Source organism: Lutjanus erythropterus, chromosome 18, assembly GCF_056507025.1.
Source record: "Lutjanus erythropterus isolate fLutEry1 chromosome 18, fLutEry1.hap2, whole genome shotgun sequence".
NCBI lineage: Eukaryota > Metazoa > Chordata > Actinopteri > Lutjaniformes > Lutjanidae > Lutjanus > Lutjanus erythropterus.
The window spans coordinates 34,219,741-34,244,690 of record NC_139334.1 but is presented as its reverse complement, the minus strand read 5'-3'; the positions used below and the strand labels follow the sequence as shown (position 1 = coordinate 34,244,690).

Here is a 24,950-nt window from a genome sequence, read left to right as displayed (position 1 = left end):
TTAGATAAAGAGGCAAATAAAAGATATGTTATTGGCCCATTGGAGTCTTCTTCATTTCCAGTCCTACACACTAGTCCAACTGAATATTCAGGGAAGAAAATTAATCTTCCTTCCATCAGTCCTCTCTCCGCTCTGGCCCCTTCTTAAGCATTAATAGGCTCATTCAATTGGAATATCTTCCCTTCATTTTGTTTCTGTCCTTGACTATTTTTTACAGCATTATACGAAGAAAACTAGCTGGCTCTCCAAGGCAGAAATAAATGACTTATGAAATGGGCATCCAATTTTATTTTGGGGTCGCCGACCTTCAGCGGCAGGAGTAGCCATGCATATTCAACTTAGTTTCTGAGGCTCAGTCAAATATTAGAGGGTATCCCAAGACTTTCTCCTCTGTTGAAAATGTCATGAAACAATAATTTCTCACCCTCCTTGGCATCAAACTTTGCCATGCGTGTCATTCCTCAAAGTCTCTCTTTCATCTTATTTGTAATTTGCATAATCTCATCTCTCTATGAAGGGTGTCGCTCTTACTTGCGCTTTTGGCCTCATCTGCCCAATCAGTGGCAGGGCATTACTTTCTTCTGTGATAAGCTGGTGCATTCCTCCGTCTTGTTCTGCTTCCTCATGGATGCAGCTCCATCCATGGATTTTGGGGGGTACTATCAAAGCCAGTGGGTGGGAAACCACTGGCCTGTATGTCCCAGCCAGCATGAGATTTGTGAGACTGTTGTAGCATTTGTGTCCGGGTAAGTATTGGCAACATAAATGCATCACATTTCGTTTTGGCAGTCAGGCAGTTGTTGGAATCATCAAGAAAGGGAGGAACTGATGCAAGATTAGAATATGAAGACTGGTGTTTTTGAGTCTTTAATAACTAGAGTAGAGGTATCACTCACTTCCTATGTTTGACAACAATTAATATAATACTATTATAAACACTAATGAGTGGGATGGCTTCTTAATGTTGATACATTTAGGTCAAAAGCAGGTGTATGACGTATGTCTGACAATATAAGCACACACATGCACACATGCATGCACAAACATACTATTTGCGCTGCAGGTCATATTTAAAAGCTCTCTATCACACAGCAAACACTGCTCTACCCACTGTAAGAGGATAATGTGCTTTCCTTTTGATGTTGCATTCCACATATGTGTACACACACGCACACAAACATACATCCAAAACCACGCACACACACACACCTCTTCCCCTTCCAAATTCCATCCTGAAGAATCAGCATTGTGCTTTTTTTCTGTAGAATTCGTCTTCATTTGGAGCAGGTCTAAATCAATGTCAGCCTTTTGGATTTGATCTCACTGTCATTAAAGTATTCCACATGGAATTAACTGATTCAAGGGGCATCTGAATTTCTATCAGATCTAACTCAATCTTGGAGGATCGACAGAAAATATTAAAAGCTGGTTGGACACAAAAGCATGACCTGACTAAGTGTGATGCCATCCAAAAGCACGGGAATTAAGAATGGGAATTGGGGAAAAAAACATTCTCCAAACTACACAACAAAATGTGTTGCTTGAGTTTGCCTTGAAAAAAAAATTCATGACTGTTTTTTGATATTTAGACCAACCATTGTTTATGTTGGTCATGCAGTAACTTGATATCTAGGTCTAAAGAACCTGAAAAAACACTGCCCACATTTCTGTATGGTGGTCATGGTGCAAAACTCTTCATTTTATCAATGAGTTTTTTATGTGCATTTAGGTGAGACGTAGACGCAGCGCGATCACATAGAAAGTCATTGGAGAGATGTGATTAATTCAGGCAAAATCACAACTCAAGTTTCACTGCTCAGCCTCCCAAGGAAGGATTACTCCAGAGTGCTGGAAAGGATGGCGGATTGTTGAACCATTCAGGAAGAGCAAGGCTTATTCCAGGGAACAGTAGGCCATGGAACAGTGGACCAGCTCTTTATGCTGTGGGGAGGTAGGCAGGGTCCATGGCAATTTGACCATCCATCCAGTCTGTTTTTGTGGACTTGGAGAAGGCTTTATGACTGTATCCTGCAAGGGATCCTGTGGGTGGCGCTGCAAGCCTATGGGATTGGGGCTATGAGCCATCCAATTTTTGAATGACTGAAGTGCAAGCTGGGGCCATATTCTGGGTGTAAAGACATACATGCTTTCAGTGGTTGTTGGACACCTCCAAGGTTGCCCCTTGTCTCCAATCCTGTTTGTAATATGCATGGACAGGGTCTCAAGGTGCAGCAGGCGTGAGGAGAGTGATTTGCGAACCTTGGCATTGCATCTTTGCTTTTTGCAAATGATGTGGTTCTGTTGGCCTCATCAGGTTGTAAACTTTAGCTTGCACTGGAGTGTTTTGCAGCCAAGTGTGAAGTGGCTGGGTTGACAATCAGCACCATCAAGCAGAGGCCATCAGTCTATTCTGGAAAAAGTGGTGCTCCCTGCATGTGGGGTGTGAGTTGCTGTCCCAAGCAAGTGAGTTTAAGTATCTCAGGTTCCAGTCCACAAGTGATGTCAAAATGTAGCATGAGATGGACAGATGAACTGATGCGGCGTCATCAGTAATGCGAGCATTGTACCAGACCATTGTGATGCAAAGGGAGTTGAGACATGATTTTCCAATCGACCTATGGTCCAACCCCTCACCTATGAGCTTTGGGTAGTGACCAAAAAGAATGAGATTGTGGATACAAGCAGCCAAAATGAGTGGCTGAGTCTTAGAGATAGGGTGAGGAACTTGGACATCTGGAGGGAACTTGGAGTAGAATTCATTACAAAAAGAGCCAGCTGAGGTGGTTTGGGCATCTGATTAGGATGCCTCCTGGGTGCTTTCCATTGGAGGTTTTTCTGGGCACATCCCACTGGAGGAGACCTTGGGGTAGACCCAGAGCTCACTGGAGGGATTTCATATCCCATCTGGCCTCAAGATCCACCAAGAGGATCTGGAAAGCATTGTGGGGAGAGAGATATCACGAATACCCTGCTTAGCCTGCTGCAACTGCGGCACAACCCCCAACAAGAGGAAGAAATCTGATGGATGGATAGACATTTTCATAGGTCCACACTCATGATTTTTCCTAAATTAATGATGAATGATGTTCTGAATTGTGGTGTTACGTTGCTGTTGTTGTGCTCCCTCTGCCAGACAGCACTGAAAGCCCACTCTGCCATGGATCACACCCTGACCACTGGAATTAGCTGCAATACAATTTTTTTAAACTTGCTACAGTAAGATTGCTTCAGCCATGAATTTCTTTGATGTCGTAAGAAGCAGTTGCAGATTAATTTCCTTGCTGAGTGGCACTTCAGGAATCACACTGTGAGGTAGAGACATCTTTTTATTCCCTTCTCCTGCCAACTGGGCCACGGGAGTCACATTAGAGCTACCTTGGCATGCATAGGCCTATCTAGAGAACAACAGGATGACATTTATTTTAATATTGCAATAATGCTTGTAATATTGCACCAATAAACCACCAAAACCCTGAAAATCTATGATAGACCAACTGTGCAGCATATAACGGAGTTGTTTGTTGAGCCTGTGTGTGTTATACTGGATCAGACTGGTACATCAGAACAACCACTAGTGTTTGAATGTTGACCAGCTGCAACACAAACTGACTAACAACACAATTCCAGTCATCACATTTCTTATTAATAAAATATAATCTGGTAGTTCAACCTGTTTTAAGATAAGAATACCAAGAGTAAACACTTTAGTAACACTTTATTTGAAGGGGTGTACATGAGACCAAAATGTTGCTACTAAAATGCAATAATTTGGGGACTTGTCCAGGAACAAAAGAGGATATTGGGAAATTGAGTATTTGTGAAGCGAATGTTTCTTTGTGCAGAGTGTTGTCTCTAGTGATTATCACTAAAACTGCCATAACCATTACTACAGATGCAATGATTGACTGATGATTTTTCTTAGCCAATTCTGATTTTTTTGGCTGATTCCCATTTTCTGTCTCTTTAATAACTGTAATTGACTACACAAACAAAAAACTTTTTTTGTAAAATTAAATTGGATGTTAATAATAAAGCAATGACTATTAAATAACTTATACATTTTCTCCAATATATTAAGATTATATACCAGAGGGAACATGAGCTCTTGAGATTTGGAATCTGGTAGGAGGCAGTTTCACTTGATCTCGTGTGGAAGCAGATGTAAGCAAACTGGGGACTGACATGTTGCAACAGTTTTCTCTAGTCAAACTTTGCAATGAGAAAAAGAGACGCAGAAGTTAAACGAGTCTGGATGAGAAAATGTTTGACGCATTGACACAGGTTGTTTATTCTTCAGTCAGAACAGGAGGAGAGATTTTAACTGTCAGTCTATAAACAGCAGTCTGCTGCTGGCTAATATTAGCATGAAGAGCTAGAAAGTTTACTGCTGTTCTGGGACACCATCTCGTTGTAGACTGTCTGTTTTCTCTTTATCTTGTTCTTGTAATCTTTTGCTGACACTGACTTCATGTGAGCATGTGTCTGAGGGTGTGCTGCTGTGATCAGCCCTGTTGGTGGTGTGATGTCTGCTGCGCACATGATGTTACCATTGTGCAGAGCATGTGGTGAATACGACTGGCACAGAATCGGATATGCAATGCTGACTGGCCGGTCACCGGTCAGGGCCAGTCACACTGCAAACCAGACGGTTCCGGTCGCTGGCCGGCCGATCAGTGCATCCCTAACCATTTCATGACATCTGTCATGAACATGAATAAGTCTTTCCAAATGTCTGTAACTGTTCATTCAGTCAGTTATGCCATTTCTGATACAAAGTAGACATTCAGCTTTACAATAATTAAGACAACGTCTTTAATAACATTTAATGGCAGCTTTAAGACATGTCCAAATGGTACCACTGTAGTTAAGGTCAAGGTAATTATTCAATGACACCGTTATAAAAGCACTGGACAGTGTAATAATGCTTAATAATGCGTCTTTATGAGACGTCAGAATGGTACCACTTTAGCTGAGGTCAAGGAAATTATTCATGACACTGTTATGAACCCAGCCAGCACACTCGAGCAGTAGTTAGCACTGTAGACTCACAGCAAGAAGTTCCTGACTGCAGGACTGGGGAGTTTGTGGCAGGGACAGGGCCTTTCTGTGCAGCGTTTGCATGTCCTCTCTGTCTCTGCGTGGGTTCTCTGCAGGTACTCTAAACTGCCTGTAGGTGTGAATGGCAGTGTGAGTGGATGTTTGTCTCTGTGTGTCAGCCCTGTGATGAACTGGCAACATGTCCAGGGTGAACCCTGCCTCCCACCCAAGAGTGTGGTTGAAAACAGAAAAAATATTCAGCAAATATTCACATTTTTAATGGTGTTATTACAGCCAGTGTCAAAACCAACCACATATGACAGTTAACAAATAAAGTGAAATTATTCTTTAAGTTAGGCCCACTATGGTATGTTTATGTTATGTTGTCTTATTTAAGTTGTCATAAGAAAGACATGTTGATGTTAATGTCAAGTTGTTATAACAAAGACATCTCATACAATGTCAGTGTCAACTTTGTATTAGAAATAACTGGATGATTAACGAAAACAGTCGTAAACATTCATAAAGACTCTTTCATGTTCATGATATGTTTAATGTCATGGTTATGATGGTGTCATGGCACTCTTATAACACCCTTCAAATGAAGTGATAAAATCTAATTTCTCATGGACTAATTATGTTTGGAAAATGGATAAAGCCCAGTTTTACTGAGGCTGGGTGGAGCTGAGATGCCACTTCTGTAACTGACCAGTGTTCCTGGTAGCTACAGTACATTAGTGTGTTCACTTCTCCACACACCAAACCTTCTACATTTTACTCCGCTCTTTTAGTCTTGTTTACACTTTAAATATACGCCTCACAATGGTGTTTTACTCATGCACATAGGTGTCAGATGTGTTTGCTGTGTGTGCTAGTTGTGCAGAATGAGCTGGCTGTAACACCAATGATTGTAAGGGGATCTATAATCAGCATGAAAGTATGTAAGCTTATTAATAATGATTTTTACCATATAATGCACTCATACCTGCACATGCTGTTTATGAATCGGGAACCAGGTGTTTCTGCTACTGAGAATTTTCATTAAGTCTTTTACTCGGTCACAAAATGCCTTTCAACACAACCTTTCCTTCCCTGCCCTGTTTGTCACAATAGATAATGGCTGTGTTTATTAATGCGTATTATACTGCAGGGGATAAATGGAAAGGTAGCGTTACATTAGCCCCAGACTGGTCCCTGACATTTTACCAAATGGGAAATCAGAGTGTGGGTGTGGGTCCACTGTCCTTTGGCAGATAAGCAGGGCGAGACCTGATTGCAGCATGACCCTCATCTGGTGGCCTGCCTGCAGCGGCCTGATAAAATGTTCACCTGTCAGCATGAACACACAGTTTACAGTCTGGACTGTAGACCTGGCCACTGAAAGCTCTGCAGGTTCAGGTGAGGATAACTTACCTTTGGGGGATTGTGCTGGGGCTGTTTGGATTTATGTGCTTTTCTGTTTCATCACAAAAGTGCACATAAATACAGTATTTTTCATGGCAGGTTTTCTGAATTAAAGGTGCTAACACAATATATCAAAGTTGTCTTTTCTGCCAAATATAATTAAACAACATGCCAAAACTTGCTTTATTTTATGTTCTTGACCAGGCATAAGGGGACTATGCCAGGAGGGGATTATGTGATTGCTGAATTTTGGAAAAACCTTAAAAAACACTACTTTTTTTTAACAACTTTTATGCTGTTATGATTTTATAGCTGAAGGCAGGTCAGCCCATTTCTTGTGAACGCAATATATCAAGAACACCTTGAGAGTATTCCTTCAAGCTTGAAACAAAACGATCACTTGGATGCAAAGATGAACTGATTAAATGTTGGTGGTCAGATGTCAAATGTTAAGGTCATGATGACCTCACTAAACACATTTCTGGCCATAACTCATGAATTCATACTAATTCATATGTTATATGAGTGTGGACATGCATGGATGTAAACTCTAACTTGACTAGTTGTTGGAAACAAACAACTGTGAAATAGTAATTCTGTTTTATATGACCATTGACAGCTGACCTCTCGCTCTTCTTAACCAGCCACTAGGGGCCGTAACTGCTTTTGTTTGAAATCTTGTTTCAACTTGGGACATCTTATGTGGGGGTCATGCTGATGTTGGTGGAACTTTGTAAATCTCTGCTGGTTGCATCTGGCAGTTGGTAGCATTGCAGCAGGTGCTTCATCATCTGCTGCATGACGGGGATCTGCACTCAACTGAGTGACTTCTTCTAGTTACCTTTTTTATAACCTAAGAGTTGATATCATTTAGCTATGGTCAGTTGCAAAGAGTTGTTTCTGTGTCAATCTTTAATTTTGATTTATTTTGTTGGGTATCTGGATTCAATTCTAAGCAGGATTAAAATAATTATGATATTATAATTACACTAATTATAATGGATCAGGAATGACCTGATAATTAATGAATCATTGAGTAATTCCTGACTAACTATGATTTTAGGACTATATCGTAGATCAGTGGTTCTCAAATGTTTTTCCCTTTAAAATATTTTTTTAGCCAACTACCCCCTGACCAGTGCAAAATATTTTTATATTTTTGGTAGAAAAAAAAATTGCGATCAGTGTCAGCTCGTTTAGGTAAATCCCATTAAAACATATTCTTCACTGTAAAACATAAAGTTGAGAAAGTTGACTCAAAATTTCAAGGCAACTTACTGCAATAGATTTTTTGGATTTGAGCCCAACTCAGACTCTTAAGTTTGACAAAGTTTTACCAACACTGACATAATTTAGTTTTCTTCATTAGATAAACTTGAATCTTTGAATTTCAGAAACAAAAAAATGGTAAAAATAGTAAAAATAACTTTTGAAGTGAAAGTGAATAATGCTTAATATTTTCGATTGAGATCATTTAATTTTCAGGCACCCAAATAATGATAAATAACTGTGATCAATTGTTGAAATACTTTGTTTTTTTGTTGTTTTGTTTTTTCAAGTTTATCTACAGAAGTTAAGTAAACGATCTCAACTAAAGATTACAGGTTGGCACAACTTTTTAAGTTTATTTCAAAACTTAACATTCAGTTGGGCTCAAAACTGAAACTATTTTGTTGGCTCTTTTGTCTTTTTCACCTTTTTATGTGTGTTTTCAGCTGTATTGCTGCAATGTTTCAAACATAAATCCTTTTTTTTTTATTCAATGCCGACACTGGCTTCCTGCCCACAGTCACCTGATTACATTTGTTGCTTTTTTCTTCTGTGAGGTTTTAAGACGGCTGAAAGTTTTTGGCAGTTAACAATTGCATTGAAAATGTGAATAATGAATATTAATTGAGCTTACATTAGCATTTTTATTGAACTCATTACAGTACAAATTTAGGAATTATGCATGACTGATTACCATATAAATGACCATATCACAAGTACTTCAAAGTAAGGACGAATACTCTCATTTGGAAAACACTTCGTATGATGATACCAGGAGATACTATAGTAGTGAATCATTAGGTAATGAATAGTTTATTAATATCTGTGAATCAACTTACTGAACACTTTCTTTATGAGTCGTTGCTAATTAACTGTGCTTCAGCTGCTGAGTCATCGCAATTATGAATTAAAACATTAAACATTACTAATTTTTTGTGCTCCCAGAAATTAGTTGCTACATCACACCGAGTATTTACCCAAGATTATGACTAGTAGCTGCTGAGTTTTACTTTCACAATTAGTTCCTGAAAGCAACACTGTGCAAGATTTGGCGCCCCCACAATTCACTTCTGTATCAATGTCGTACCGAGGTGATTTACTGTGGCTCTGATCAGGACTCTGACCTGGACGGTGATTTATGGAGAAAATAATTTCTGTTTTTTCCTCTGATGTCCCCCTGTTGCTCTGCCTCAACTACAGTATTTCTTGATTGACAGATAGTGTTACTTGTTGCTAAAGTAACCACTAACTGCAGCTAACGTAGCTGCCTTTAGCTGGTGTTTTACATGTTAAAAATGAAAAACTCACCAAAGACAGTTCTGGCCGGCACAGACTCTCGATTGAGCCAGAAGGAGACCTGGGACAGGATGACCGTCATGATGCAGGGCAGATACGTCTGGATCACAAAGTAGCCGATCTTCCTCTTCAGATGGAAGTGAGCCATCATGACTGTGTATTCACCTGAGGACAGGACAGGACAGGACATGTGAATGGACGAGTGGCAGAGAAGTCCAGCTGAGTGAGTGTGGACACATACAGTGGACACTGGCAGTTACACATGCGGACATTAAAAGGAACATAAATAACAAGTATGCACAGTGTTCTATTCATGTATAATACATTCAAGAAGAGTCAGTAATACCGTAGATCATGTATATAATGAATTATAAGCACATTCATAAGATATTATAATGCATTTATAATCACACTTGACAACTTATACAAAGCCTATGAAGTATTATAAGTGGTCAGTGTAATGTATTACAAGTTCAGCAGTGTATTTAAAAGAAGAATCTAAGTCCTGGGTTGCACAGCACATTATAACCACCATGACTTTAGCCAGTTATAAATATTAACAACTGCTCTAAAGTATTAGGTTATAAAACCTACATTTTTGAAATGCAATAATGTCTTATAAACATCAATGATGCACTATAGCATGACTTTATGAGCTTTAAGTAAATTAACAGTACTATGTCAGATTAATAGCCATTGTATGATACTACTACTGTGGCATAGTCCTAAGGAAGAAAAGCTATTCGGTGCATTCATGCAGACTTTAGTTTTTAGATGCTATAGTGTGTTGTATAAACCAGAACTCAGATTCTTCTTTCAAACATGTTTGTCACTTTGGCATGAAGTTATAAAGCATTATGAATGCTCATCATAAAATACATTACGTTCACCACCTATAATAATTTGTCTTTTTGTAACTTGTCATGCATGATTATAAACATTTCTGAAGAGTTTTATAAAGCCTTATAAATACAGTGCATTGTAATGTCTTATGAATGAGTGAGTTATAAGTGGTGGACATAATGTATTATAAGTTGAGCACTCATAATGCTTTACAGCTCCATGCCAAAGTGACAACAGTGTTTAAAAGAAGAATCTGAGTCCTGTGTTGCACAGCACATTATAACCACCATGACTTTAGCCAGTACTAAACAAACATTGACAACTGCTCTAAAGTATTAGGTTATAAAATCTACATGTTTGAAATGGAATAATGGCTTATGAACAGCAATAATAAGTAAAGTAACAGTACTTATGAATGTACTTATAATGCATTATAGTCATAACCCTCATAAAGACTGTTACTGGTACTTCTTAAGATATCATGATGAATGCCTTATACATATGTATATTCATGATTATAAATTCTATTATTATTATTATTGTTATAATATATTATTATTTATAAAGCCTTATAAATGCATTACGTCTAATGACTGTACTTATTATGCATTATAGACAAGACCTTCATAGTTTAGTATTAAGATATCATCTTTTATGATGAATGCCTTATACAGGAATATAACAATGTGATTATAAACAATTATAAAGGCTTATAAATGCATTATTATGTCTAATGAATGTGCTTATAATGCACAATATAATGCATTATAATATAATTATAATGCTTATAGACATGACCTTCATTGAAAGTGTTACTGAAATACTTTTTAGAGTTGCTTGTGCAGAATCCTCCATCATGATTTATTGATGGTTCTAAGTGTTCCTGATAGAACAATAAATATACAGCAGGGACACAGTGTTTCATTATGCGCAGACTGTGTTGTGTGTGCCTGTCAAACGTTGCTTTGATCACTCAGCGCGTTGCTTTAAGCTGAGCTGTCTCTGGGAGAAGTCTGATGCAGTTTTGGTTTGTGTAAAATTCACTTTGCTGTTCTTCTGGCCCTGTGATGCCCCGTGATGCTGTAAACTTTTGGGGCTGCTGCTGCTGCTCCCATCTTCCCTCTCCATCCTTTACTTCCTCCAGGCTGAGAATAAAAGAACTTCAAAGACGTATGGAGAGAGTGGACTTAGTGCCAGAGAACACAGATAAAAAGACAGCACACGGGTGCTGGGAGTAAAATCTTTTTCTCTCTGGACAACATGCAATGCCATTCTCCAAGTGACTCAGATGTAAAGGGCCATACCCACATGTTTTAGCCAGTTAACTACAAAATATTATTTCTGATCATTTTTCAAAGCACACCATACTAAAATCAATTTCATAAACCTTTCAGACCCTTTAATTCAAGTTAATTTCATTGTGCTTTGGAAGGTAATATACGCATAAACAGTAAATTCATCAGATTCAATGCTGCATATCGTTATTTTCCAGCTTGCTAATTTTGATTATAGGTATCAGCTACAGATCCAGATGTTTACTCCTGGATCGCTGTCATCAGAGCTCCATTAAAACACTGACCACACAGAACTGAGAGAGTGAGTGAGCCACAGAGCCACGCAAAAGAAATAGAGGTCAGTAATTTAAAGGGACATTTCACATCAAAATAAAAAAACAACAACATATTTTTCCCAAAGCCTTTACTCTTTATGTCTCTAGAATTTTTTGGGTGTGAGTTGCAGAGTTTTGGAAATATCATGGTCATTTTTATGATTTATTGCAGTAAATATATCACAGATTTGTCCTTTAAAAATATGCATTTTGGATTTGAAACTTTTAGGCTACACAAACTAAAAGAACCTGTGTTGTTACTTTGACTTTATTAAACAGATGAAATAAAACAGTAATAAATTGTATAACAGTTGTAGACTTGAATGTCTGCTTGCCATTATTTTTCCTAGACTTTCTGATTTATTAATTATTAAAGTATTACTAAAGCCAATAATAACCAAATGCAGAAGCAATTATGTATAAATAATAAGTAGATATGTTTGCAACGTGCCTGTTAATGCTGTTGAGGTCCAGGATGAAACTGAGCTCGACACCTCTGAAGTGAAGGTTTCATCCTGAGAAGAGCTGCAGCTTGTGTGCAGAAGTGACAGACTATCTGGGATGTGGAGCGATCAAAGACACTCCCACACAGATGATGAGCAACATATTAAATTAGAATGATACAGGGATATTAATAACCTGGCTATGCTTCATATTACATCCTGAACAATGAACAATTAAAACCAGGATGTGTCATAACAGGGATTGGTGTGCTTTAAAAGGTGTTAATTGACAGATGATGTTGATGATATGACACAAAGCACGAGTTGAGGGAAGTAAAATTAAAAATAATGAAATATACTTTTTGGAAATATTAAATGAAATGTTAGGAAATATTCTGTTCATATATCTACATTTATAAATCTTCTGGATCAATATGTTTTATATGTTTTATGCGGAAAAATAAGGGATTTTTGTATGTTTTTAATTTCTGACAATTCGGATACTTTTATCAATTATTATACTTTCTTGTCTTACGTAAACTTTTAGCTTAGTTTATCCAGATTTTAGGGACATGAATTGTTTGGAGATAATCAAGGAAATGACATCACAATATTCAAAAATAGCAATGTAGGAAGTGAGGAAATAGTTCTATTGCTGATAAAACCATGAAATGTTTTTGCACTCTGATCATAAGAATGAGCAGATCTCAAACACAAAAAATAACTCATGAAATGTGCTGCTGTTAATTTAGTTTTTTATAATAAAACCCCAGAACTACAAAATACACTTTACATGAAACCTTGGCATTAATCCAGGCTCTGGTGTTATTTTCCCTCTCTTCCGTCTGTCTGACTTGAAACTGATGCATGACGCTCACCAGTGCTGGATTTAATGGTCTCCTTCCCCACGGTCTGGCCCACCAGGTCGTACTGGTTGAGTCTGGATCCGTCGGGTGCCACCTCCACCGACTGGGAGGCATTCCGGGTCCAGATGTAAGTCACCTCTGTCTTAGTGTAGGCGTCTGACGCAGAGAGAACAGGAGACACCGATCAACAAAGCAGTCCTACAAATAACTCTTCATCATATCCAATAGTCTCACAGCAGAGCACCTTATTAAAACCCGCAGCTCAAATTACAGAGATCACATGATCACCTCCCCTGCACACCCTGACATCCACAGACTATAATTACTCCTACACACATGATGCACTCTTATCACTCCTTCAACAGTACACTGTCCTGTGATTGGTTCAGACAGACACAACTTTATGTGTTCATTTACAAATACCTTGTTACTCTACTTAAGTAGATGTTTCAGGTGTCTGTACTTCACTTGATTATTTATTTTTCCTGACAACTTTTCACCTTTACTCCCTACATTTGAACAAAAATGTCTGTGCTCTCTCCTCCTTTCCATTTTCTAAACAGGCGCATTAATTTAGTTACTGATTATTTTCATTTTGCATCATTGTGCGCAGCCTTCCAACATCAAGACTGATTTCAACGTGAATGGATTAAACAATAACACAAAGAAAAGTTGGTTAACTGGTGTATCCATCAGTGCATATCATGCACTACAGACGTAAAAGACTGAAAAAACCTAACAAGACAAAAAGATGTAACAGGATAAAACAAACAAAAAAAAACAAAAAAAAACAAAGGAAAAGACGTAACCAGATGAAAAGGACTATCAGTTAGTTTGGTTTATAAAATATCAAAAAAAATCTCTTGACCAGTCATAAGTTGTTATTGAACTCTCCAGCATTTGGAAATCCAGATGCTCTTCTTAGAGACAGAACGATCTGTCGAGATAGTCATCTGCACACATTATGCATGCAGAGAAAAGAGCGTTATTCTGTTTGGTGTTTTGGTGAGTTCTGAAATATTATGTGACGCATTCCTGCGGACGAGGGAGTTTTTGGAGAAAAGCTTATCAGCACTCAAAACAGCAGCACACATTTTATGTCTTTGAAGGAATAATAAAAAGTAATTCAAGTGTATTTTGTGGCAAAATGTGATTCCAATGAATAATTTCCAGGTAGAAACACGCTGTCTTCACTTAGAGACTATTTTTTTTTACAGTGGAGGACAGAGGACTGATAGAGAACTGGACACTATGATGTCACAGCGAGGCTGACCTTTTGACCTTTTGGATATAAAATGTCATCATCATTTTGTCCTGTTAGATATTTGTGTGACATTCTGTCATAATTAGTGTAGTGTATGAATTATAAAGTTGTGGTGTTTTGTGAGGTCATAGTGATCTCTGACCACCAAAAACTAATTAGTTCATCCTTGAGTCACAGTGGACATACAACTGAGTGCACTACAAAAGATCAAAATATAAATATTTCTGCCTGAGAGTACAAGAGAGATTTTTCTTTTGTTTCTTTCTTGAGGCCTTGGGCTACATGGATGAAAAGACTGGTACAAAGAATTTTTGTTCTGAAAAATGAATGATCTTCGACAAATTCTCATTCAGTTTTACTTTTTCTTTTGTCTATATAGTCTTATAACTATAATATAATGTAGCATTATAGAAACATACATATTCAAATAGTCCAGGTTGTACTGGAAAAAATACATCTGTTACTTGCTTGTATCTTCCGGTATTGAATGTATGGAGTTTGAGATTTGAGGTAGTAGGACATTTAAGTAAGTGTCAGCGTCCCCAGAGGGTTAAGGTCACAACTGGGCCACAGTTTAGGTTGAGGTTAAAAGTAGAGTGCAGGCTCACAGAGCGTGGATGATGTGAATCGTCTCACACTTACAGCTGCCAAATTTGAGAGGACATGAGTGAGAGTCCATGGGGAAGTCCTCCAGGTGCATGGGACACTCTGCTTGAACCGTTAGCCTGGCGATAAAGACACACACACACAGGAACACACAGTTTGTTTAATCAAACCCTACTCAGACAGAGAACACAATTAGTTTGCGTTGTTTAATCTTGCATATAAGATTTTAAGATCTATTTTCTCTACATCACATTTTAATTATCTTACAAACATCACATTTTCATGATTGCATTTTCAAACTATCTGAGGTATCAAACATTACTGAGGAATAAAAAGTGTCATTGCGTGTCTTGAAACAGACAGAGCAGGAATGGCAGCCTATACGTAATGTCACTGTTATGACCACTATGAGAACATTACAGTAAGTCGTGATCACAAGATGAGAGTCTGATACCACTGAGAGGCCTACAGGAATCGTGGTCATAAAATATGAGCTAAGAAGCTTGCTGTGCGCTATTGATTTTGGATATAAAGGTGTATGTGATTTGAAGGCCCTGGAAAGGGCACCTCTGCTCGGTTTTTAAGTCCCCTTTATTATCCAAGCCACTTTGTCAACTGTAAATTGTAGTTATTGTGTTGTTATTGTGACCTCACTGCTATTAGGTAAGTGACCGCTCACGTCAGTAAATGTAATGAAATGTCATTTATAAGGCAGAAAAGAACTCTAGTAGCTCAACAGTTTTATTGGCCATATCATTATTATTTATAAACTGGAGGAAAGATTATGGACCTCTGAACACAGTCACCATAAGCTTTTTTAAGACCTGCTACAGCCATCCATAGAGCCACACTGCACATGTCAGCCACTGCTTTGGTCTAGACTAAAATATCTCAACAACCATTGGGTTAACTGCCATGAAATTGAGTAAAAGTATTCAAATATGTATAATAATAAGTTTGGTGATCCTCTGAATTTTCCTCCAGCATCATTAGGTCCAAACATTACAGGAATGTGTCCAATACTTTATGACCAAATACCTTATGACCAAATACCTTATGTATTAGTAATGCCATTGGTTCCTGAACATCAAAATGCTGTGAGCATGATAGTATACTGATGTTAGCATTGAGCTCAAAGTATTCCTGCTACAGACATTGAGACCTTTTATTTCATCCATTACTACTGTTAGCTCATCAACCTGAAATAATTTACACATTGGATACACTCCTTCTCCACTGGACACTGTATACTGTCTTGCAACAGGCACTTGGACACACATGATTGACAGTCACAGAACCAAACCAAATCAGAAAACAAACCAAGCCTGAACTTTTATGCAACAAATAGGCCTCAATCTGACCTAAAATGTGATACTTTGTGGATGTTTACTGTGGCAGTGTGGTAATGCACTTTTGTATTGGACTGCAGAGCAGCATCTCAGATTCAAGACATTAAAACTAACTGTACCATGTGGGAAATAACTGGTCACACAAGACAATAAGCCAAATGTGTATAGACAGCTATAAATGCTGCATGTGAGGCTGCAGCCTGCATGTCTGTGGAGGTTTAGGTGAAGAGGGTTCAAAGGGCAGTCGCAGTCTAAGCAACACAAGAACATGGAAGAGAAAGCCAACTTTAAAAGCCAACTTCAAAAGTATTGAAGATGCTGGGAAGATCTCAGAGTGGCTTTGGACCAATTTAAGTCACCTAGACGAAGGTGTCTGATGCTGAAAGACCCTGACGACCTCAGATTGCTTCACTTATTATATACCTTAGCAAGGCATGAATGAGAGCAGCCCATCTAAAGTACTATGCTCCTGCTTCATGTCACCACTGAAAACAACCACTCTTGTGGCTGACAGTCAATAGTAATTCTGAGGGCTTTGCCAGTTTAAACGCATTAAATAAGAAAAACATAAATCTTTTTAGCTGTTAGGAGTCCAAATCTTATAGCCAGCCAGGTGAGCAATTATGCTAAGTTTCTGCCAAACTATGTTTGGCATACTTAACATAGTCCGCCTCCATCAAAGCTAACAGACATGACATAACTACCTTATCTAATTTTCAGACATCTGTATTTCAGACATCTGTCACTTTTTATTTAAGATGCTTTATTTTACAGTTTTGTTACTGTTAAATCAAAGTCCATTATAAAAGCAGCTCTTTTATGGTAGGGCCATATTTTTCACAGTAAAAAGTTTAGTTACAACATCAACAAAACTCTTCTTTGATTCACTTTGATCTACAGGCACGATTGGTACAGATGAACATACTGACTGACTTTCAGTTTTTTTTCCACCCAAAGGGGTGCGTGGTTGTGGGATGTGACATGTGGCTGCTCTCATCCAACAGATAATAAAAAAAGGAGAAGTAAAGCTTTGTGTCATCTGCGTAAAAATGTCAGTTAGTGTTTTGTCTGCCATGATCCAGTGTTAATATGTAAATAATGGACTAGATGGCTCAAGTATGAAACCCTGTGTAACTTGAGGAACACAGTTGATGAGTAAGAATCACCACTAAGACAGAGGGACTTGTAGATGTGATTGACACCAATTAAATCTATCCAATGTTTAAAACTCTATACACGTGACACTGAATAGGAATATGGACGAATGAACATCTCAAAAATAATAAAAGCAGCTACCGCATAGTGTAGAGCAAAGTTCCATCTTCCATGATTCTTAGCAGCTTGTTGGGCATGGTCATGTTGTGGGCCACAGATTTCTTGCCGTTATGGAAGAAGGTGTCCGGAGTCCAGATCTTACTGGCCATCAGATTGTTGAGAGGCAGAATGTTCATCGGTCCGTGGAACTTCAATCGCTCGTCCTTCCAGCTCTGACGGAAGAAAACATCTACAGTGTACTCCTGAAAGGGAGACAGAGAACGGAAAGCAATGTTAAAAAGAGCAAACAACACATCTCCCTTCTTCCACACCTTTCTGACCCAAGAACTGGGAAGTTGGGGGTACAGATGACTTTCCAAAACTGACAATTCAACAAGCATGTCACTTTTATGTAGTGACTGGCCAGGTGTGTGTGGGTTTGAACTCGTCTATCAAGCTCTATTTTTTCAGTTTCCACAAACAGACTCTTTGTGTTAACAGCTGGGACACACTGTATGAAACTGTGCACCATTATACCCACTTTCAAGTCAAATTAAGCTTTATTGTCTCATATACAATTGTACACAATGATACACAGTAAAGTGAAATTATTCCTGTCAGGATGGTGTTAGTATAGAAAGTCTTAAAGCCCTTTGAGGGGTAGCCTGAACTCCCTAAGGCATCTGATAAGTCCTCTTTGGACAGCTTCAGATACCTCAGTGTCTGCATCACTCTTTCCAGCGAGGCCTTGTTTATCAAAAAGGGATGGTAGTTCCTTTCCTGCTTCTTTCCATAGTCTATTATCATCTCCTTAGTTTTGCTGACATTCACAGAGATCAGCCCCTCAATGACAGTGTCATCAGCAAATCTGATGATGATGGAGGAGTCAGACTTGGCCAGCAGGGGGCTCCTGTGTTCAGGACGGTGAGAACGGATGAGGTGTGGCCCAGACCCCATAACCTGAGGTCTGACAGTCAGGAAGTTGAAGATCCAGTTGCACAGGCTGGAATCGAGTCCCTGGTCTTCAAGATCCGTGACAAGGCTGGAGAAAATGATTGTGTCCAATGCTAAGCTGTGGTCCACAAACAGAATTTTATCATAATTGGACAGTGAGGAGGTGAGGAAGTCCTTGACAAACTTCTCAAAGCACATCATCACCCTGGAGATCAGTGCTATACACTAATCTTCGTTACGGCAGTTGGGATGAAATTTCTTTGGGTAAGGGACCACCGACAAATGTGAGAATAGTAGACTGGGCCAAGGAGGGTTTGAAGGTCTTCATAAACACTGGTGTCAACTAATCAGCAGAGGCTCTGAGAACAAGTCTAGATCCTCTATTCATTACTGTTGCCTTCCTGGTGTTGGTGCTATGCATTTGTCCATGTTTCCCAGTAGCAAGCCCTGTGGTATACGTAGCTGTGCAGGCCTTTGGAGCATCACAAATGTTGTATTCCACGCATGGCTTCTGATTTAGAAAGGTCTTAATCATCACATTAGGAATGATATCATCAACTAATGTCCCAAGAAATCTCATATTGATGTCATTATCAGAACTGCTTCAGAAAATATCCCAGTCTGCATCACACAGAGTGTCCTGAAGAGGGACCTTTGGTCAGTCCAACATATGACCTCCTTCTGAACTGGAACTTCCTGTTTGAGCAGTTGATTAAATTTTAGCAAGAGAGTGATGCCAAAAGCAGGAACGAACTGTGCTTTGTGGCCATTCTTAAACTGTGTGTAGCAGTGGTCTAGAGTTCGTTCACATCCGGAGGGCATATGATGTGGTGCCCAAAGTTTGGCACCACTAATTTGAGGTTGGCACTGTTGAATTTCCTGTCCATGATGAGGGCTGTGGCTCTGTGGTTGGCATGATAGTCAGCAAGAGCACCACGCAGCTGGAGCAGAGCACGTCTGAGGTGAACTCTTAGGGAAGATAGAGAGGCCGGGAGCAAATCGTCAGGAGCTCCAGGTTGGGCGAAAAGGACTTTGTGAGACACACAATGTCCCTGCAACTACACCAGTCGGTATTTACAATGAGACTTACTCCCACTCCTCTTGATTGTTTCAGAATCCACTAGCCTGCCCAAGTGGTTAACTGAAAAGGACTCTGCTGGCTGAATGGCACGGTCTGGTGACTCTGAGAGTCAAAAGTGTCTGCCTGACATATATGATAATAGCTGAAGTGATGGGTGCAAAACAGTGGAATAAAATAGTGCATCAAAATAACAACAAAGAACGGAGAAGGCACAACGGATGTCGCACTCACAAGTGCCATCTTGTATGAGAGTCCAATTTATCGCATCTCGTCCGTCCCCAGGATGGCAGGCAGTTTGTCCCAGATTTGAGCGTGGCCATTGGGAAATAGGTATAAAAATTGAGTGGGTGGTTTTGGTGATGTGATCCTGCATCATCAGTGCTACATGAACCCACAGAGGAAAACTGAAGTCTGGTGATTGACAACAGGTTAAGCAGCAATTTACTAAACTTGATGTGTTCATCTGAAGATGCAAAAACCAAGATATAACTGATCGAGTGTGAGTGTTAGTAACTGAACCTTGGTCTTCGTCTGGTTGTTTAGTCTGCCTAAACAAACTGAACAAAACAGGTTTGGTTTTCAGTTTTCTCTTTCTGGCAATTACACGACGATGTACCATTTTTATGTGTTATTATTGTGGAATGATTTGTGTTTTATTGTTTTATCTGCATGCCTGGCTTGTGGATTTGGTGTTGGATCAGATGGACTGATCTGAAGATCATTCATCTGTAATCCTCTTATGAGCATGCGGCATAGAACAATAATATCTTATTCATTAATATAACTAAGAGACTAAAATCTGTAAAACATATGTTTGTCTAGTACATCATATCTTCAAATCAGGCATGTCCTGTTGTCTTGTTGTGTCCTGAGCCTCATACGGACTTTGTTGTGTGATTGTGGCTTGGCTAAGCGGCACCTGGCCGGGTTCAGACCTGTCCGTCAGTCTCAGATCCAGCTGTTCCCTGAGGCAAAGTGTCAGCCACGGTTTACATCAACATCACTGAGGCCTTCACTCCAGCCAAGTGGAAACATCTCTCCCTCGTTCTGCCTCTCTCATTAGTCCACAGTGTGTGTAGAAACCACGTTTCCACACGGGACTGCATGGAGTTGTACAGGACTCCTGACAAACAACATAACTTTGAAACCAGCGGGTGCAAGGAGTGGATGATAAGATTAAAAGGTGCCCTGTAGAGTTCAATGCAAAAGCCATATATAATACCTTTAACAATGCAATGGCTACCGAGCTTAGACCTACGGAGTTATGATGGTAGGAGTTCACAAGGGAGAGCATCATAGGAAATCATTTCTCAGGATTTAGATGTGAACAGGAGTTACAAGAATGGGACTTGATGGAATTTATAAAGAAGACAGAGTAATGGAACCAGGAAAAATGAATCAGGACAGAGCAGAACAAAATGTGGCTCCAGAGTGTAGCTGGAAAAGACTTAAAGACTAAATAATTTAACATTCTATAACATCCTTATAGGTCAAGCCTCTGTATCCCTCTGTCTAACATCATCTCCCCTGATTTTTAAAGGCCACATTCCCCTTGTGTACAGAACTTTTTTGTTTGGAATAAAATCACATTCAATTTTAATATTAGCCAGTATTACACAGGAAAAATACGCACCTGTTCTAATGAGAGCTGGATCGACGGTACACATCAGAGACAGGAGGGGAAAACTGCATTCTCATTATTCACATGCAATTTTATCTAATCTAATATTCTATACATCAGATCGGCACATACGAACATATGTACATATGTCAAAATGTCAGACCACGCTGTGTTTTGAGGGATAGAAAACTGGAATTCCCATACACTTCAATGCAATTTTACGTGTTTTTAAATTACAGTTTTGACAGATTCGTATGAATTCATGTCAAGTTAAACAAAGCTTTGTTTTATAGACCTGTCTAATAATTATTCTGTGACCCTGCATGAACCTGAGTGTTCACAATACCTTAATAAATTAAGGTTAATCTCTCCACCATCAGGCTGCACCAGTGTTTTACCTTCCAAGTAGATCACTGAGTCACAGTGGCCAGACACTGCTAACATTAAATTAGCAGGTACTGTCATCTGTAAATAGCAAAACCTGTCAATAGACAAGCTAGACTGAGATTTAGTCTGACGCTGCTGTACTGGAACGTTATGACTGAACTCCTGCAGCCTCTCATTCAAGCTAGTGTTAGTTAGGAGGCTCAGATGTTCTCACTGCTCCGTTTTTGGTATTCTTTCCTTTCCAGGAAAGATGACGAACCAGAGATCATGATCGATTTGTATGTTTATTGATTTTACAACCTGCCACACAGCAGCTTTTCTGCATTTTCCTATCTCTCCTATTATATGAAACTGTGAGTTTTCTCCCAGGAGAGGGCGTGGCCTTGTCGACTCTGCCTGGATGACGAATGATGCTTAAAAGTGTGCTTAAAAATGGGATTGTCTGATACAGATACAAATACTACCATACCAATGTCAATACTGCCTAAAATGCTGGTATTGGTATTGGCAAGTATACAAGTCTATGCAGCAATCTGCTGCCACTGTTTACCACCTCAGAAAATACTGAGCTCTCCAAGTACCGCCTAACTGTTTTGTGCCGTTTAGTGGCAGCAAGTGCTGTGAAGACTTCACAGGGGCTTTAGCTGCTAGCACAAGTTCATTATTATCCATTTCATTTTCAAAATTGCAGTTTGAAATATTCCCCTCCTGATCTGCACTTCTCTTTGTAATAGTTACTGTTTGAAGCCACTATTGCAGTGTTTTTGAAGCATTCATTTTCAGTCTCTTCACATGCGTGTGTGCACCACGCATGTGAAGAGACTATGTAGCAGGTTGATATTGAAACAAAATTTTTTATTTTAACTTTGTATATTTTCATTTCAAATTTTGCGGCATTTTGATAGTATTGTATTTTTTTGAAATGATATTCCTCCACATGCCACTAGAAGTGGTACCACAGTTTAAGAACGAGTGCGAACACATAATTTATGAACTCCAAAATGCCATTTCCCCCTAGGATGGTGAAGTCATGTTCTTTGGCATTCATTCTCTTTATGTATTTGTTCAGTTTTACAAAGGCTTTAACCCGAGCCAAGCCATGCAACAATTATGGCAATCATATTTCATCCATACAAAGTTAGTAGTGTACAGCTGCTAAAAAATAATACTGTTTTTTCAGGTATCAGGTCAGTGCTTAGTATCAGCCGATAAGCAAAGTTTAGGTATCAGATTCAGGAAGGAAAAAGTGATATCAGAACATCTCTACTTAGAGTTTTGTAGTGATAATCTTCCCAAGATCCTCTGTATTTTCTTGAGGTGTATATAATAAAAGACGTGCAATAGCCATATTGCCTAAAAATAACTGGTGTGGCAAAGATACTGCACAACATCTAGATGAGCGGCTTGCTCCTCTGATCACTTGTGTGTGGGTGGTTGGGGTGTAACGGATCACAAAAGTCATGGATTGGATCATTTTTCGGATCAGATGTGAAGTGTGATGCAGTAAACCAGAGAATTTCACTCGTGGATTGCTTTTAGTTCAGTGTCATTCATCCCCGGGCATCATCTGGCGAAACGCTCCCATGTGGTCGCACTATCATAAACAGCGGCCATCCATCATCACGCCGGTGTCGACAACTGGTAACATTTACATATAAATATTAACTGACCCTGCGCGTACTTTCTGCACTGAGACAGATGAAAATGAAAAGACTCCGTCAATCACCGCTCAGCTTTGGGAGGGGAAGAGATATGGGACAAAATGAGGACGAAAAAGGTGATGGACATGAGATGAGCTCACTGTGACCAGGACGGGATCAGCATCATGTTCCTGTGCTGTTCAACACAAACACAAACTGACTATGTAATCACAACAGAAATGTATACTGTGTGTTATTTGATAATTACAGTCGAACCAGTGGACTCAATTCAACAACACAAACACATAAGAGCATATAATTAACAGAATTATAGTGTAATACTATATACCATTAAGTACAAATATATGTAGTGCTTGAGACACGTTTCTATAATTAGAATCTGTAATGATGCAAACCTAAACACAGAGATGAAATAAAGGAGGTGTATATAATTTGACTAAATTACTTTTGAGACACTTTGGCAGTGAGGAGTCACAGAGATTTAATTAGATTTCAGTGGTGTCTGTAGTGTAAATTTCCCTTTAACATTTTAATTAAACATTGTCAGCATTACTTTTCAGATGTTGTGATAATTTTAGCCCCTTCTGTATTTCCAGATCGTAGCGTGGATCATTCATTGCAGCATTTAACATATATTATCATATATTACTGCTTGACAGATCAAATACTGCCCACTGACATAGATTAAAGCTACGCTTATCCAGTTTTTGCTCTTCATTTTTGCGCGCCCCTGAGCCTTACCTAGCAAGAGCAGTTTTTGGACTTAAGTGTTTCTAAAAACCTTCTGTCTAAGGAACAAGTAGTTCTAGGATTCTAGCATGGTATTTACTACCTATGATATAAGACTAATAACACGTCATGGCCTTACACCCAATTTATTTGGCTGTATCAGAAAAAAATCAGACTCTTGCTTTCCTAACAGTATTCTGTTGAATTAAAGTTAAACGAGAGGATGCAACCACAATACCTAAAATGATAAATGCCAAATTTCTGCCTTTGAATTTCTGTTCTGTTTTTCTTTAAGAAAAAAAAATGAACAAGTGTCAGAGGTGAGAAGTAACTAAGTACAAATGCTTTGTCACTGTTCTTAAGTAGAGCTTACAAATATCTGTACTTTATACCCCTTACATTTTCAAAACAGGTTTGAACTTGAATCATTGTGCATTACCTTCTCAACATCAACCTAAATGGATGGAAGAATATCACAGAGAAAAGATGATTCTTTAGTGTATCCATTCATGTATATCACACTCGACAGATGCAACAACATGAAAACTATGTAAAAAACGTGACCCCACAAAACAATGTTAAAGATGTTTATATTTTCTCCATTATATTTCCTTGTTTATATTGCTTTCTCGCTATTTATTGTCTTTTTATTAATGTTTCTCTGTTTTTGCTATCCACTTTGCTGCTGTAATACTGGAAATTTCCCCACTGTGGGACAAATAAAGGGATATCTTATCTTATGAACAACACATAAGATGTGTAACAAGACAAAAAATGTAACAAGACAAAAACTACATAAAATATATAACCAGAAGTGACAAAATGAAAATGATGTAACAAGACGAAACAAGTAAAAAAAAAAAAGACTAAAAGAAATAAAAGATATAACAAATGATGTAAAAGACCAAACAAAACAAAGAAGACATAGCAAGACACAACAAGGCAAAAAAGATGTAACAAGACCAAAATGACCTAAAAGACTTAAAGGCAACAATGACATTGAAGACATACCAAGATGAAAATGATGTATCAAAATAATCATATAACAAGATGAACAGTATGTATAAGACATAACAAGACGCAAAAGACGTAAGAAGACAAAATGACTTAAAAGATCTAACAAGACGAACACTGTATAAGACGTAATAAGACTAAAACAACATGAAAGACTTAAGAACAATGTAAACAACATAACAAGACAAAAACAACATAAAAGAGGAAAACAAAAATGAAGTAATGAGAAAAAAAGACATAGGACAAAAAAGATGAAAAAGATA

The 24,950-nt window shown here is 38.6% G+C and overlaps 1 protein-coding gene across 1 annotated transcript in view; it reads right to left on the bottom strand.

Annotated features, from left to right (window-relative positions):
* The window catches only part of gabra2a (gamma-aminobutyric acid type A receptor subunit alpha2a), a 55,114-nt gene that overhangs the window by 5,603 nt on the left and 24,561 nt on the right, over positions 1 to 24,950 (bottom strand). Inside the window, exons 5-8 of the mRNA XM_084743281.1 lie at positions 17,283 to 17,503; positions 14,674 to 14,756; positions 12,780 to 12,923; positions 9,019 to 9,171 (exon numbers count right to left, since the gene is read on the bottom strand). Of these exons, the coding sequence (XP_084599407.1) occupies positions 9,019 to 9,171; positions 12,780 to 12,923; positions 14,674 to 14,756; positions 17,283 to 17,503 (601 nt within the window). The remainder of the gene's footprint in view (positions 1 to 9,018; positions 9,172 to 12,779; positions 12,924 to 14,673; positions 14,757 to 17,282; positions 17,504 to 24,950) is intronic.